Here is a 14102-nt window from a genome sequence, read left to right as displayed (position 1 = left end):
TTTTAGAAAACATGGTAAACTATGGTAAATGCAAAATACTGTATGCTGTACCAATGGGAAAAGTACACAATAAATGCAGAATTGCTGTGCAAATTTACTGGTAAACTTTTGGAAGGAGAGAATTTAGAATTCTAGTTCATCCTTATGCTTTTTTCTTTCAGTTTGAGCATGGAACTCTAATTTCTCCTAGGAAAGAAAGTGGGTTTCTTTCATAACTTTTTAATGAGTAATAAAGATCTTTATGCTGAGGACTCTGCTTTGCATGCAGAGCACAGAGTCAAACACCCCACAGTGTTCCAGCTTTCACTTCTCATTGGCAGGCAGTCAAACACTGTACCACAGCTTAACTGCAACAGTGTTGCGGGTCACAGGATTGCTTATTGGTGTTTACCGGAGTAATTAGGGTTGAGCCTTGGACTAACAGGGCAGTACACTTCAGACAATAAACAAGAGGTACCTGGTATAGAAAATGTATGAAAAGCAATCCCCATCTGATATGTATCACCATATGCAGGTCATGATAACAATATGTATCGTGCTACATGTGATCAAGTGATCATTAATGACAGACTATTTTGTTAAAAGACAAAACATTAATGATATGTATTCATAACAAATATAAGTAAAGCAACAGCAGTCTAGACTATCAAGCTGCATTTATTTTGATCAAAACAAAAGCTGAAGCTTTACAAATAGAGCCAGGATTGTAATGAACAGTAGCAGCCACTTTTCTCTCACTGAAGTAGTTGTGTTGCTTGTTTTCTGTTCTGTGCGGTTTGCTTGGTTAAGCTTGTGTTTCCTCGCACACAGCAGGGCAGTGAGAGACGCTGCTTTTCATGCACAGGGTGAAGGAGACGCCCCTTGGTGCTCGTTTCCCAGATCCCTTCTTCCTGCCTGGGCTGGCAGGCATTCAAGCTGTTTGCTGGTGTCCCACTCACTAATGAGGACTGAGCCTCTCCCAGCTGTCAACACAACATACAGCAACAAGTGTTTAATATGGCTCTGAAATGTGTCTGTGTGCCTGCCCTTGTGACTTGTGTTTGCGTGTGTATGGTACATGGCTAGAATAATTTGTTCAAGTTCAGGCAATAAGCTATGCCAGACACACAATGATAATGTTTTCTTAGGGCAGTGTTATGTCTATAAAGCCTTACGCTCTCTGAGATGCAGCCACTGTACAAATCTGCTTTCTTAGGGCAGCGTTATGACTATAAAGCCTTACGCTCTCTGAGATGCAGCCACTGTACAAATCTGCTTTCTTAGGGCAGCGTTATGACCAAAGCCTTACACTCTCTGAGATGTAGCCACTGTACAAATCTGCTTTCTTAGGGCAGCGTTATGACCAAAGCCTTACGCTCTCTGAGATGCAGCCACTGTACAAATCTGCTTTCTTAGAGCAGCGTTATGACCAAAGCCTTACGCTCTCTGAGATGCAGCCACTGTAGAAATCTGCTTTCTTAGGGCAGCGTTATGACCAAAGCCTTACACTCTCTGAGATGCAGCCACTGTACAAATCTGCTTTCTTAGAGCAGCGTTAAGACTATAAAGCCTTACGCTCTCTGAGATGCAGCCACTGTACAAATCTGCTTTCTTAGAGCAGCGTTATGACCAAAGCCTTACGCTCTCTGAGATGCAGCCACTGTACAAATCTGCTTTCTTAGAGCAGCGTTATGACCAAAGCCTTACGCTCTCTGAGATGCAGCCACTGTACAAATCTGCTTTCTTAGGGCAGCGTTATGACTATAAAGCCTTACACTCTCTGAGATGCAGCCACTGTACAATGCTGCACAGGTTTTCTTGCATGCTGTGTTTTCTTTCCATTTTCAGGGAATTCAGCTTTCATCACAAGTGATATATAAATTTGTTTTCTCAGTGAACATAGAAGTGAACGGTGTCTTGAGAAATACTTTGCAACCTTTGCAATGGATGGGAAAACAGCAGTTACTATGTATGCGGCCCACTGCCTGTTTGTTGTTACCTTTCCAGTCCCACCCACTGCCTTTGTCTATATGAATGCAGAGTCACTGGAGCTAGCAGGGTTGAAAAGGCACATTGTCACAAGACTAGCTCAGAGTCATGTAAAGGCAGATTGAGAGAATTGATGATAACTCAGTGTTGGGCAACAGCCTAATTCTGTGGTTTTACTCATTGACCACAATATTGGGGGAAAAGGTTTCTGGTTCATGCCTCGCACCGTTCTCCACAGTGCTTACAAGTAGTTGTGTAAAAGCTGTGCTTTTGGAATGTATCACAATAGAAATAATACACACCTCTATAACAGTACAGTGTGCTAATATCACTATACACAATGGGTCGGTACACCACCCGCTGTAACGCTGGTGTGTGTTCTGTGGTTTCAGAGAAACAGAGAGAGCTGGCTAGAAAGGGGTCCCTGAAGAATGGAAACGTGGGAAGCCCGGTCAATCAGCAGCCCAAGAAGAACAACGTCATGGCCAGAACACGGTAAGAGAACCCTGCGCTGTTTCACACCAGAGGCAGAGGGGTGGTTAAAACATGCTGCACCTGAGAGATCTGTATTGTAATCAGGCTGTTTCTTCTTAGAAATACAATTTGCTGGTCCTCATGGATAACTACTCAATTGGAGAGAACTTTTTTTTTTAATGCAGTGGGTGCAAAGATGATGAGCCTGTCTGCAGAAGTCCAATACGTGGAGAGTTTCTTAAAGAACACTGTACTGTTATAGAGGCAGCAGTGTGGAGTAGTGGTTAGGGCTCTGGACTCTTGACCAGAGGGTTGTGGGTTCAATCCCCAGTGGGGGACACTGCTGTTGTACCCTTGAGCAAGGTACTTTACCTAGATTGCGCCAGTAAAAACCCAACTGTATAATTGGGTAATTGTATGTAAAATAATGTGAAATAATGTATAATGTGATATCTTGTAACAATTGTAAGTCGCCCTGGATAAGGGCGTCTGCTAAGAAATAAATAATAATAATAATAATAATAACACTCAGCTGCACAGGAGCAGCAGGGAGAGAAGTAAAAAAGCAAACAAGAAGTAAGACTGCAAACAAGAACAAGACAGCAACAACTAATAGAAGACAGGTTTGAGAAATCAAAGATTTACAAGGGAGCGTCCAGAGTCTGTGTGTTTGATGCTTCATATATCGGTTGTCTCTGTCTATGGGAATGTTGGTTGTTTTGCAGTGAGGGCACACAGCTGTATTTTTTCAGCTGCATATAGTAGTATTTCATTGACAGGTGCACAGAGGATTCATTAGGGCTTTACAGGAGTGGGAAAGAAAAGACAACACAATGTCAGTTTTTCAGCATCAGCAGATTGAATGGGCAGGCAATGTGAGCAAGTGGATGTACAGTACAGTAAGAGACAGAACATATTCTCTATGTGGCATTGCGTGATGTATTTCTTAGATCCACTGGGGGCAGAGTGTTGCAGGGGGACAGGTTAATGGTTACACTGTGATGTAACCTAGAGAGAAGACATGTTTGAGAGCTCTCTGGAAGCAACAGGAATGCTTTAAACTTTTGGGTTTTAAAAAGTCTCTGTGATGTGATGACAGAAAGAGAAAACACAATCTAACAAGAAGATGATTTCCATTACATGAGAGTAGGTGTTAAAACTTCATGCTGATATTGGACAGCTCTCGCCAAGATAAGCAGCAACTAAGACATAGGAGGCTGTGTGGTCCAGTGGTTAAGGAAAAGGGCTTGTAACCAGGAGGCCCCCGGTTCAAATCCCACCTCAGCCACTGACTCATTGTGTGACCCTGAGCAAGTCACTTAACCTCCTTGTGCTCCGTCAGCTGATGCATAGTTCACACACCCTAGTCTCTGTAAGTCGCCTTGGATAAAGGTGTCTGCTAAATAAACAAATAATAACAGCTTCTTTTATTGTAAACTAATGTGCTCCATCTGCGTTTGCTTCCATCTGATGATGTAGATATCCTTCTGCTTGGTGTTGATGGCAGAAGTATAATCACACACAACGGCTGCAATGCTGGCTCCAGGGATCAACCACGGTGCTGCCTCCCTAGCGCATCAGCATTGCAACCGTCTGGACTGAGCTGAGTAGGGTACTTCTCCAGGGTCTTCAAGTGGGCACCTTACATCCTTGGTGTTTCGTCAACTAGTCCACGACACCTTAAGAGGGCTCGACAGTGATTCTGGCATCCCAGCATTAACCCCCTCCGTCCCCCACTCAGCTAAGCCCAGCTTACTTACCTTCCTTTACATCGACTTTGCTTTCTTTCTACTGTTCTTGAGGTCTCCAACCAGAATCTTTTTGTCTCAACCAGAGCCAGTTGCTGCTCCTCTCTGCTGCTTCTGATAAGTTCTACACTGTGCGTCGCAACTCTTCACCACTGAATCCAATGTCTCTGAGAAACCAGGCTGTGGAGTGTGCCACAAATCCTTAACAACCCACCTCCACTGGGTAAATCTGGATGGGTAAATCTCCATCCTCGCTGTTCCGCTACAGCAGCTAGTTGAGCATACCGATGTGTCTTCCTTTTGATACACCTCACTGTTAACTCAACCAGGTGAACAAGGCGTGCTGATCCAGACCACAAGACAATATCAGGTCGAAGATTAGTGGTGGCGATCTCAGGTGGGAAAATAAGCCCTTCTCCAACATCTGCCAGAATTTCGCAGTCTCTAGCAGCTTCCAGTTGCCGAGATGAATTTTGGTTTTAATACCTTTTCTTGGTGGTTGCTCCCCTGGACGGAGGAATATTGTTCTTCGTGTGTCATATATTGCTTTTATTGGTGGTAACCTGTTGGTCATGTTGCGCTTGTCTTCCAATGCTAAGGCCAAACATTGCAGCACCTGATCATGACACCAAGTAAACCGTCCTTGGCTAAGACCCACCTTACATCCTGTCAAAATGTGTAGCTGGCGATGAACACAAAGGACACCATGGATCCTCTCCTACCCATAGATTAAGGTTCTGTGGTGATGGGAGAACATCATATGTTGACCTGATGAGGAAACTGATCCTGCCGATCTTGCATTGTTCCACACTCTCCCATCTCATCCATTCTCCCTGCTTGGCCTGCGAAACTGCCTTTACAATCTCCTCCTGCTTTTGCACCTTGTTGATTACCAGCTTCCTCCGTTGAGCTGGGGCTGCTTTGTGCCATGTTGTTAAAGGAGCTGAACTGAAACCAAGGCCACATTTTCCATGCTGTACTTGCTCCATGATATCACTGATACGAAAGGCAGCCTTTGCATCTTCCACAGCTTCCTTTTCTGCCCACTTCCTGTTTTCAACACAGGTGCTGCCTGTCTGTGACAGAGACAGAATGATTATTGGTGATAAATCTCCCTCCCGACCTGTGAGGACGCTATGTAAAGGGAACAGAGTGCCCTGGACTGGATGACCAGATAATTCATTCCCAGGGTTAGGCGGAAGTCGGCCATCTAGAAAGGGGGCGGAGCTACGGTACACTAAATCATCAACCCGGAAGGGAAACGATGTGGCAGCCGCGGACTGGAGGAGCGGTTGCAATCGTTAACCAAGGGGTCATGATTGATGGTATATAAGGGGACATAGCGAAGTGATCTGTTCCTTTGTTATGGTTAACGCTGAACCGGAAGGAGACCCGTATTGTATCATGAGTGTTTTGTTTGTTTTGTCGTGTCTAATTATTCTTGTTTGTTATTATTAGATGGCTAACACGATCTGGAGCTGTCGCTACAGGCCAGCACAAAACCCGGACAACACTGCATTTGGTTCACAATAAATAGTATTTGCACCATTTTGACGCCGTAATAATTCTTCCATTGCCATGGTAAAAGCCAGTGGAGAAATGGTGCATCCTGCCATTATTCCAATTTCTAGACATTGCCATGTAGTGGTGAATTCTGAAGTTGAAAAACAAAAAGTTTGTTATTGTCCTCAGTAGACTGCAAAAATCAAATGCTGTCCAAAGAAGCTCATGTGGTACTGAAGCGTATGCATTAGCTAAATCCAGGAATGTCACATGGAGCTCCTTCCTCTCCTTTTTAGCTGTTTGAATTTGCTGCCATATCACACTGATGTGCTCTAAGCATCCTGGGAAACCTGGAATACCGACTTTCTGTACTGAAGTGTCAATGAAGCAGTTCATCAATAGGTATGCTGACAATCTCTGAGCAACAATGTTGAAGAAAAGCTTGCCTTACACATTTATCAGGGAAATAGATAATAGAATTTAAATAGATAAATAGAATTTTCTTTGGGTATAAGACCCCACCTACTCGGCGCCATGCTCTTGATACAATCTGTTTTTCCCATGCTACTTTCATCAATTTCCACAGGATTTGTAGAACACCAGGGGCACTCTTGTACACTCTGTACGGAACTCCATTAGGCCCAGGAGATGATGACACCCTTGCCTTTTTCACAGCTTTCTCTACTTCTTTCTACTTAGGTGCACAGGACTCCACGTGTTATTGTGGTGGATTGATAGGTGGGTCTGAAGGAACATAGGCTCCTGCCTTTTTGAATCTGTGTGTTTCCTCAAGATATCTCTCCAGCTCAGACTAGTTACTGTTAGTGTGCCATTTTTCTCCCTGGTGAATAATTTCTTTTCAAATTTGAATGGGTCTTTATAAAAGTTAGTACTCTCACGCTTCTTCTGCAAGCTTATCTTTTATGACCCTTTGTAATAGATTGAGTGCCTCCTTCTGACTTTGTTCTGCTCTCCTCCATTGCTTCCTCAGCTGCCTCCTTTCTCTAACTAAGTGCTCAGTCCCCTGCTGCTATCTAGACTTTACAGGAGTAGTGTATTTTCTCCTCTCTTTTTTCAACTCTAAACCTCTCGTTTCCATATGCGTAGATGGTATCCCCAAATTTATCCAGCTTCTTTTCAACTGTTCCACCTAAACTTTCCAACGCAAAACGCAGAGATCTGTGTTTACTGTGTCCCACGCTGTTTTCTCAGAAGCTCTTGGCCATTCAACGGGCACGAGTAAATGGACATCTGTTAGCCTTTGGCACCCTTGTTGTTATCAGTCAGAGTGAAGGGGATTGGGACAAGCTCCCCTTATTAAACCCAGCAACTCTTCTGTGTGTTTCCCTGTCATGTAACTCTGCTTGAGAACCAACTGCAGGCCCCCTTTAAGTCTGATGACGAATCTTGGAGAGGGACTTGAATCAATGTTTTAAATGACTGAGTTCATAATTCGTGGTGTTTACAAAGAAACACGATGAAAATAAGTGTTTGACTGCTATTAGAGATTTTTTTAGAAGTAAATGTACCAAAGCATCAGCATGCAGTTTTGTGCCCTGGGAAGGTTTTAGAATGTTTAAAAATCTTGTAGGGGAGTGTGATAGCGCAGGGAGGCAGGAAGCACACAGTACAGATCAGAGTGGAGAGTGTGATAGCACAGGGAGGCAGGAAGCACACAATACAGATCAGAGTGGAGAGTGTGATAGTGCAGGGAGGCAGGAAGCACACAATACAGATCAGAGTGGAGAGTGTGATAGCGCAGGGAGGCAGGGAGCACACAATACAGATCAGAGTGGAGAGTGTGATAGCGCAGGGAGGCAGGAAGCACACAATACAGATCAGAGTGGAGAGTGTGATAGCGCAGGGAGGAAGGAAGCACACAATACAGATCAGAGTGGAGAGTGTGATAGCACAGGGAGGCAGGAAGCACACAATACTGATCAGAGTGGAGAGTGTGATAGCGCAGGGAGGCAGGAAGCACACAATACAGATCAGAGTGGAGAGTGTGATAGCGCAGGGAGGCAGGAAGCACACAATACAGATGAGAGTGGAGAGTGTGATAGCGCAGGGAGGCAGGAAGCACACAATACAGATCAGAGTGGAGAGTGTGATAGCGCAGGGAGGCAGGAAGCACACAATACAGATCAGAGTGGAGAGTGTGATAGCGCAGGGAGGCAGGAAGCACACAATACTGATCAGAGTGGAGAGTGTGATAGCGCAGGGAGGCAGGAAGCACACAATACAGATCAGAGTGGAGAGTGTGATAGCGCAGGGAGGCAGGAAGCACACAATACTGATCAGAGTGGAGAGTGTGATAGCGCAGAGAGGCAGGAAGCACACAATACAGATCAGAGTGGAGAGTGTGATAGCGCAGGGAGGCAGGAAGCTCACAATACAGATCAGAGTGGAGAGTGTGATAGCGCAGGGAGGCAGGAAGCACACAATACAGATCAGAGTGGAGAGTGTGATAGCGCAGGGAGGCAGGAAGCACACAATACAGATCAGAGTGGAGAGTGATAGCGCAGGGAGGCAGGAAGCACACAATACAGATCAGAGTGGAGAGTGTGATAGCGCAGGGAGGAAGGAAGCACACAATACAGATCAGAGTGGAGAGTGTGATAGCGCAGGGAGGCAGGAAGCACACAATACAGATCAGAGTGGAGAGTGTGATAGCGCAGGGAGGCAGGAAGCACACAATACAGATCAGAGTGGAGAGTGTGATAGCGCAGGGAGGCAGGAAGCACACAATACAGATCAGAGTGGAGAGTGTGATAGCGCAGGGAGGCAGGAAGCACACAATACTGATCAGAGTGGAGAGTGTGATAGCACAGGGAGGCAGGAAGCACACAATACAGATCAGAGTGGAGAGTGTGATAGCGCAGGGAGGCAGGAAGCACACAATACAGATCAGAGTGGAGAGTGTGATAGCACAGGGAGGCAGGAAGCACACAATACTGATCAGAGTGGAGAGTGTGATAGCGCAGGGAGGCAGGAAGCACACAATACATATCAGAGTGGAGAGTGTGATAGCGCAGGGAGGCAGGAAGCACACAATACAGATCAGAGTGGAGAGTGTGATACCGCAGGGAGGCAGGAAGCACACAATACTGATCAGAGTGGAGAGTGTGATAGCGCAGGGAGGCAGGAAGCACACAATACAGATCAGAGTGGAGAGTGTGATAGCGCAGAGAGGCAGGAAGCACACAATACAGATCAGAGTGGAGAGTGTGATAGCGCAGGGAGGCAGGAAGCACACAATACAGATGAGAGTGGAGAGTGTGATAGCGCAGGGAGGCAGGAAGCACACAATACAGATCAGAGTGGAGAGTGTGATAGCGCAGGGAGGCAGGAAGCACACAATACTGATCAGAGTGGAGAGTGTGATAGCGCAGGGAGGCAGGAAGCACACAATACAGATCAGAGTGGAGAGTGTGATAGCGCAGGGAGGCAGGAAGCACACAATACAGATGAGAGTGGAGAGTGTGATAGCGCAGGGAGGCAGGAAGCACACAATACAGATCAGAGTGGAGAGTGTGATAGCGCAGGGAGGCAGGAAGCACACAATACTGATCAGAGTGGAGAGTGTGATAGCGCAGGGAGGCAGGAAGCACACAATACAGATCAGAGTGGAGAGTGTGATAGCGCAGGGAGGCAGGAAGCACACAATACAGATCAGAGTGGAGAGTGTTATAGCACAGGGAGACAGGAAGCACACAATACTGATCAGAGTGGAGAGTGTGATAGCGCAGGGAGGCAGGAAGCACACAATACAGATCAGAGTGGAGAGTGTGATAGCGCAGGGAGGCAGGAAGCACACAATACAGATCAGAGTGGAGAGTGTGATAGCGCAGGGAGGCAGGAAGCACACAATACTGATCAGAGTGGAGAGTGTGATAGCGCAGGGAGGCAGGAAGCACACAATACAGATCAGAGTGGAGAGTGTTATAGCACAGGGAGACAGGAAGCACACAATACTGATCAGAGTGGAGAGTGTGATAGCGCAGGGAGGCAGGAAGCACACAATACAGATCAGAGTGGAGAGTGTGATAGCGCAGGGAGGCAGGAAGCACACAATACTGATCAGAGTGGAGAGTGTGATAGCACAGGGAGGAAGGAAGCACACAATACAGATGAGAGTGGAGAGTGTGATAGCGCAGGGAGGAAGGAAGCACACAATACAGATGAGAGTGGAGAGTGTGATAGCGCAGGGAGGAAGCACACAGAACAGGAGATCAGAGTGGAGAGTGTGATAAAAACAAACAAATAAGGCACAGGAGCCAAAAATAAAATGTTTAACACAAGACCTGCGCAAAAATAATATTCACCTTTAGGCTGGGCATTGGCCTTCACTAAAGGTTTCCACGCTCTCTCACACTCCTTTCCAGGCTGGGCATTAGCCTTCACTGAACTGTCCTCCTCAAACAAAGGATTTTGGCTTCCTTTATACCATGTGGCTGGGACTTGATTGATGACCAAGTATTCAATGCAGACCCAGCCACATTCCCCACGTGGATCTGGCAGGGATGGGATTAACCCCACCCCTGCCAAACTTAAATACAAACTGATACATCTTTATTTACAGACAATATATACAAACACACACCCACACTGTTTACATGTGCAGGGCTTCTGTCTCTAGGCATATCTAGGTATCTCTAGGTATTTTTTATGTTGTATTAAATGCATTGACTCTTCCACCGTACCTCACAGATTTAACACCAGTAAGCATGTAACATTTTTTTTTAATGTTCTTGATTTATTTTATAAAGTATGTGTCTGCTGCTTGGTGGCGGCCTCAGTTCTGTCGATGTAAATGTCAACAGAACTGCAGTAACGCCACTGTTTAGATCATTAGAATAGACTCCTCTCTTTTAAAACCGAGTTATGACTACTGAATGCTTTCCTGTAAAGAATAAAAAATGCACGCAGACATTCTCATTTTCTAGGTCATTTTGTTCAGAACCTGGTACCAACCCGCTCTTTTCTTGTTTAACAGCACGTCATTTCCACGTCATTGTATTTCTTTCTCACCTTGCCATTTGTATGATGTTTTATGGCGACAAAAAGAAATACATTTGGAGCCACGTTACCCTTTTAATTAACCGGAGTCCTGGATTAGAATGGACCGAAAAGAGCCACAGCCGAGTGTCCGCATACTGTATTGTTCACGAATGCTAATGCAAAACATGTTTGTTTTTCTTTGCTTTCAGGCTGGTTGTCCCAAACAAAGGCTACTCGTCCCTTGACCAGAGTCCTGACGAGAAGCCGCTGGTGGCTCTGGACACAGACAGGTAAGGAGAACCTTGGAGCGCCTTCTAAACCACAGCTAACCAAGCAGGAAATAGCCTCCTCTCATAGGTAATTGATGCTGTGCTATAAAAAAAAAAAAGTGATGGAAAACCCCATCCATGCAGGTTAAGATAAATAACTCATCAATCAGTGCAGTTAAATATTTTGCACAATACACTGCACACCTCGTGAGGGAAAGATAAATGGATCCAGCTGCAACTGTTAGAAATGCACAAGAAACTGCCAAGATGCGTTGCAGTAATAGTAAAAGAAATATATAAAACTGTACTGGAAAGGAACAATAATAGGTCAGAAACAACAAGGAGTTCATTTATCCCAGATGACACTGCTGCTTCATGGGACCGTATCCAAGCAACCTGAGCATCGTCTATAAAAGTAAGCTCAGGGGAACCAGGGCTCCGGACTGTGACTAAAATGGGCGCAAATGCACATATATATATTTTTTGGCAACTGCCTTTTTGGTTTTGGCCAATGTTGCCTCTAACGCCAAAAATGCTGCCTCTCCCTTCTCCCTTTAAAAACGTGTGTCAATATATATGTGTATATATATATATATATATATATATATATATATATATATATATATATATATATATATATATATATATATATAATGCAGAGGTGGTATGTTAACACCAGCAGAAAATGAAATACTGTAACCCCAGTTTAATGCAACAGGAGTGATGGTGACCAAACGTGTGTGAGTACTGATGGGTAAAAATGTACCTTGAAATGAACAGTTGCTTTCAAGAAATTTAGATCAAGAACAACGAAAACACACAAAAATAAAAATGCACCAAGGGTTGTGTGTTGCACACATGCCATTATCAAAATGCCCCGAAAACTTGAAATAAAGAAAATCATTCTATGAAGAGCTGCAAAAAGGTCAAGAATAAAAAAAATGTATTTTAAAAAACGAGAAAGTTACCATATCCAGCTGAAATGAAGTATGGTTAGTCCCTCCAATAAACCCACTGCTGTCTTTCGCCAGTCCAATCATAGGGTGCATAAATAAAGTTTTGAGTCAGTAGAACGGATATTTATCATTTGATCAATTTTCTTTACTATCCCAGATACAATAGATTTGGTTATTGTTTACCGTCAGGAGTTTGATGATGATTTAATTGCACAGCAGCTTCCCTAGTTAGATGATGAGCTGATATTCATGTTCAAGACGCCATAATGAAAAAAAAAACGTAATGTATTGTGAGTGTTGTACTAAAGCATGGTCAGCCGTTGCAGAGTTTATTTCTCAAACTGACCATTTGAAGGACGGTGAATACTCAAAGCATAGATATACTTGGGACTGTAATTAGGAAGTGACACCACTAGCCAGAGCAATGTGATACTGAAGTACCTGCAGGGGGAAAAATAAATACATAAATAAAAAAACATCTAGGGAATTAATTACATTTAATGTAGCTTACTTGATTGCAGTAGAAAATAATGATTTGAAAATATCTAAAGTATATGACAATGTGCTTGCAAAATATCTAAAATATAAACACATGCTGTTTTCATTGTAGTCATTCTAGAGCATTCAACAGAATGAGGCAATAAACAAGTAGATACAAAGTGATTAGCGGTTTAGTGTCATAACAAGCTGTTGTATTTTAAGCAGTTTAATTGGTAGCAACCAACTTGCTCTTAAAGTGGCACCCAACTTTTTTTTTTGCCTAGGAGTTTTTAACACAGCAAGGTCCAATACATCTTACAGGTATTGTTGTGACAGATGGACGTGATACTGACTCTAAGTGAAGCAGATAAAGGTTTAATGCTTTCAATAAGAAGGTGTGCACCTCTTTGCACATGCAGTAGCATTCTTTCAAAGCAATGTGGGATTACAGTAAGACAGTGTGAATGCTGGGAATTGCCATCCGGACCTCCGACCCTCTTACACAGACCTCCCCTTAGCATCGCAAGGGTCTCTCCAGACCCCATGTTCTAGAGAAATAACACTCCTCTTGCTGTTTTCTACCAGCCCTATATCAAATCTGACTAATAAAGGAAGGAAGGTGTTGAATTTAAAGGTTTGAATGATCAAACCTTTCATTATTTACTACCACCATTAGAGCCACACCTATCTGTTAGAAAGCCTGGTATGGAGCACACTGCCTCCCTGACCTGGAATCTCGAGAGAACCCTGGAGTGACATTTCTGGTTGCAGCTGCTGTCTACAGTATGAGGTAATCTCTGAGATTAGTATAGGGACGTGTAATACATATCCAAGGGGCTTTGCAGCGCCTGGTTAATTGTCGACCAGCAAGTTTAGCAGAATTACAGCAAAGCAGCAGATAGAAATACACTGAAGGCTGTTTTCTACCGCAGTATCATTACAATAGGCTGTGAATCACTAGTATGCGCAGACTGCGACTGGGTGCAGGAGCTGATGATCCTGCAGAAAAATCATTTTTTGGATGGAAAGATGAGGATAGAATGTGCTGTAGCTCTGGGGGTACGGATGCTGCATGCGTTACGCATGCTGTCGAGATTAGAAACGCATGATGCTCTACAGCTTTCTTGTGTCTGCAGGCTCTGAATGCACTCCTGGGATTAGGGATGTAAAGCACTGCACTGTGAAGCCCCCCTGTTTAATTGAAGGATGTGTACTTTGTCAGACATGTTATTCTTCCTGTACTGGGTTGTAGGGTTTCAGCCAGTAGGGTATTCCAGTATTGTCTCAATTGTTACATCGTAGTTACAGTAGATTTATACTGTACTTTTTATTTTATGGTTCAAAACCGTTTTTTTTTAATGTGTTCAGGTATTAATTGGCTTTACTGCACTTTTTTAAAATCGTTACGGGGCGTATGTCCCTCCACTCTTAGATTGGATTCTCCTTCACAGTCATACAGATTTAGTGAGGGCAGTGTTTAAAAATTACCAAGGATTTATTAATATTATTTATTTTCACAAAAAGGTACATTTTTGTATTTTTTTTCTGTTTTCATTTTATCTGGCTTCAAACAGTGATCTTTAAAATGTTCCCGTTCCTTACATTGTATTATCAGTGCATGGCAGAGGTGTAATCAGAAACCAGTTTCCTAATCAAATATCAGACCGGTAACAATCAGCAGTGATCTATGCATTGAGAGCACT

General features: G+C 43.9%; 1 protein-coding gene across 2 annotated transcripts in view; it reads left to right on the top strand.

The window, feature by feature from the left end:
- The window catches only part of LOC117973442 (protein FAM219A), a 58370-nt gene that overhangs the window by 33772 nt on the left and 10496 nt on the right, over positions 1–14102 (top strand). For both annotated transcript variants that reach the window (XM_059028748.1, XM_059028699.1), the window contains exons 3-4: positions 2361–2463; positions 10904–10984. In XM_059028748.1, the coding sequence (XP_058884731.1) occupies positions 2361–2463; positions 10904–10984 (184 nt within the window). The remainder of the gene's footprint in view (positions 1–2360; positions 2464–10903; positions 10985–14102) is intronic.

The sequence above is a fragment of the Acipenser ruthenus genome, chromosome 1 (genome assembly GCF_902713425.1).
Source record: "Acipenser ruthenus chromosome 1, fAciRut3.2 maternal haplotype, whole genome shotgun sequence".
Classification (NCBI taxonomy): Eukaryota; Metazoa; Chordata; class Actinopteri; order Acipenseriformes; family Acipenseridae; genus Acipenser; species Acipenser ruthenus.
This window is presented reverse-complemented; position numbering and strand designations above follow the sequence as displayed.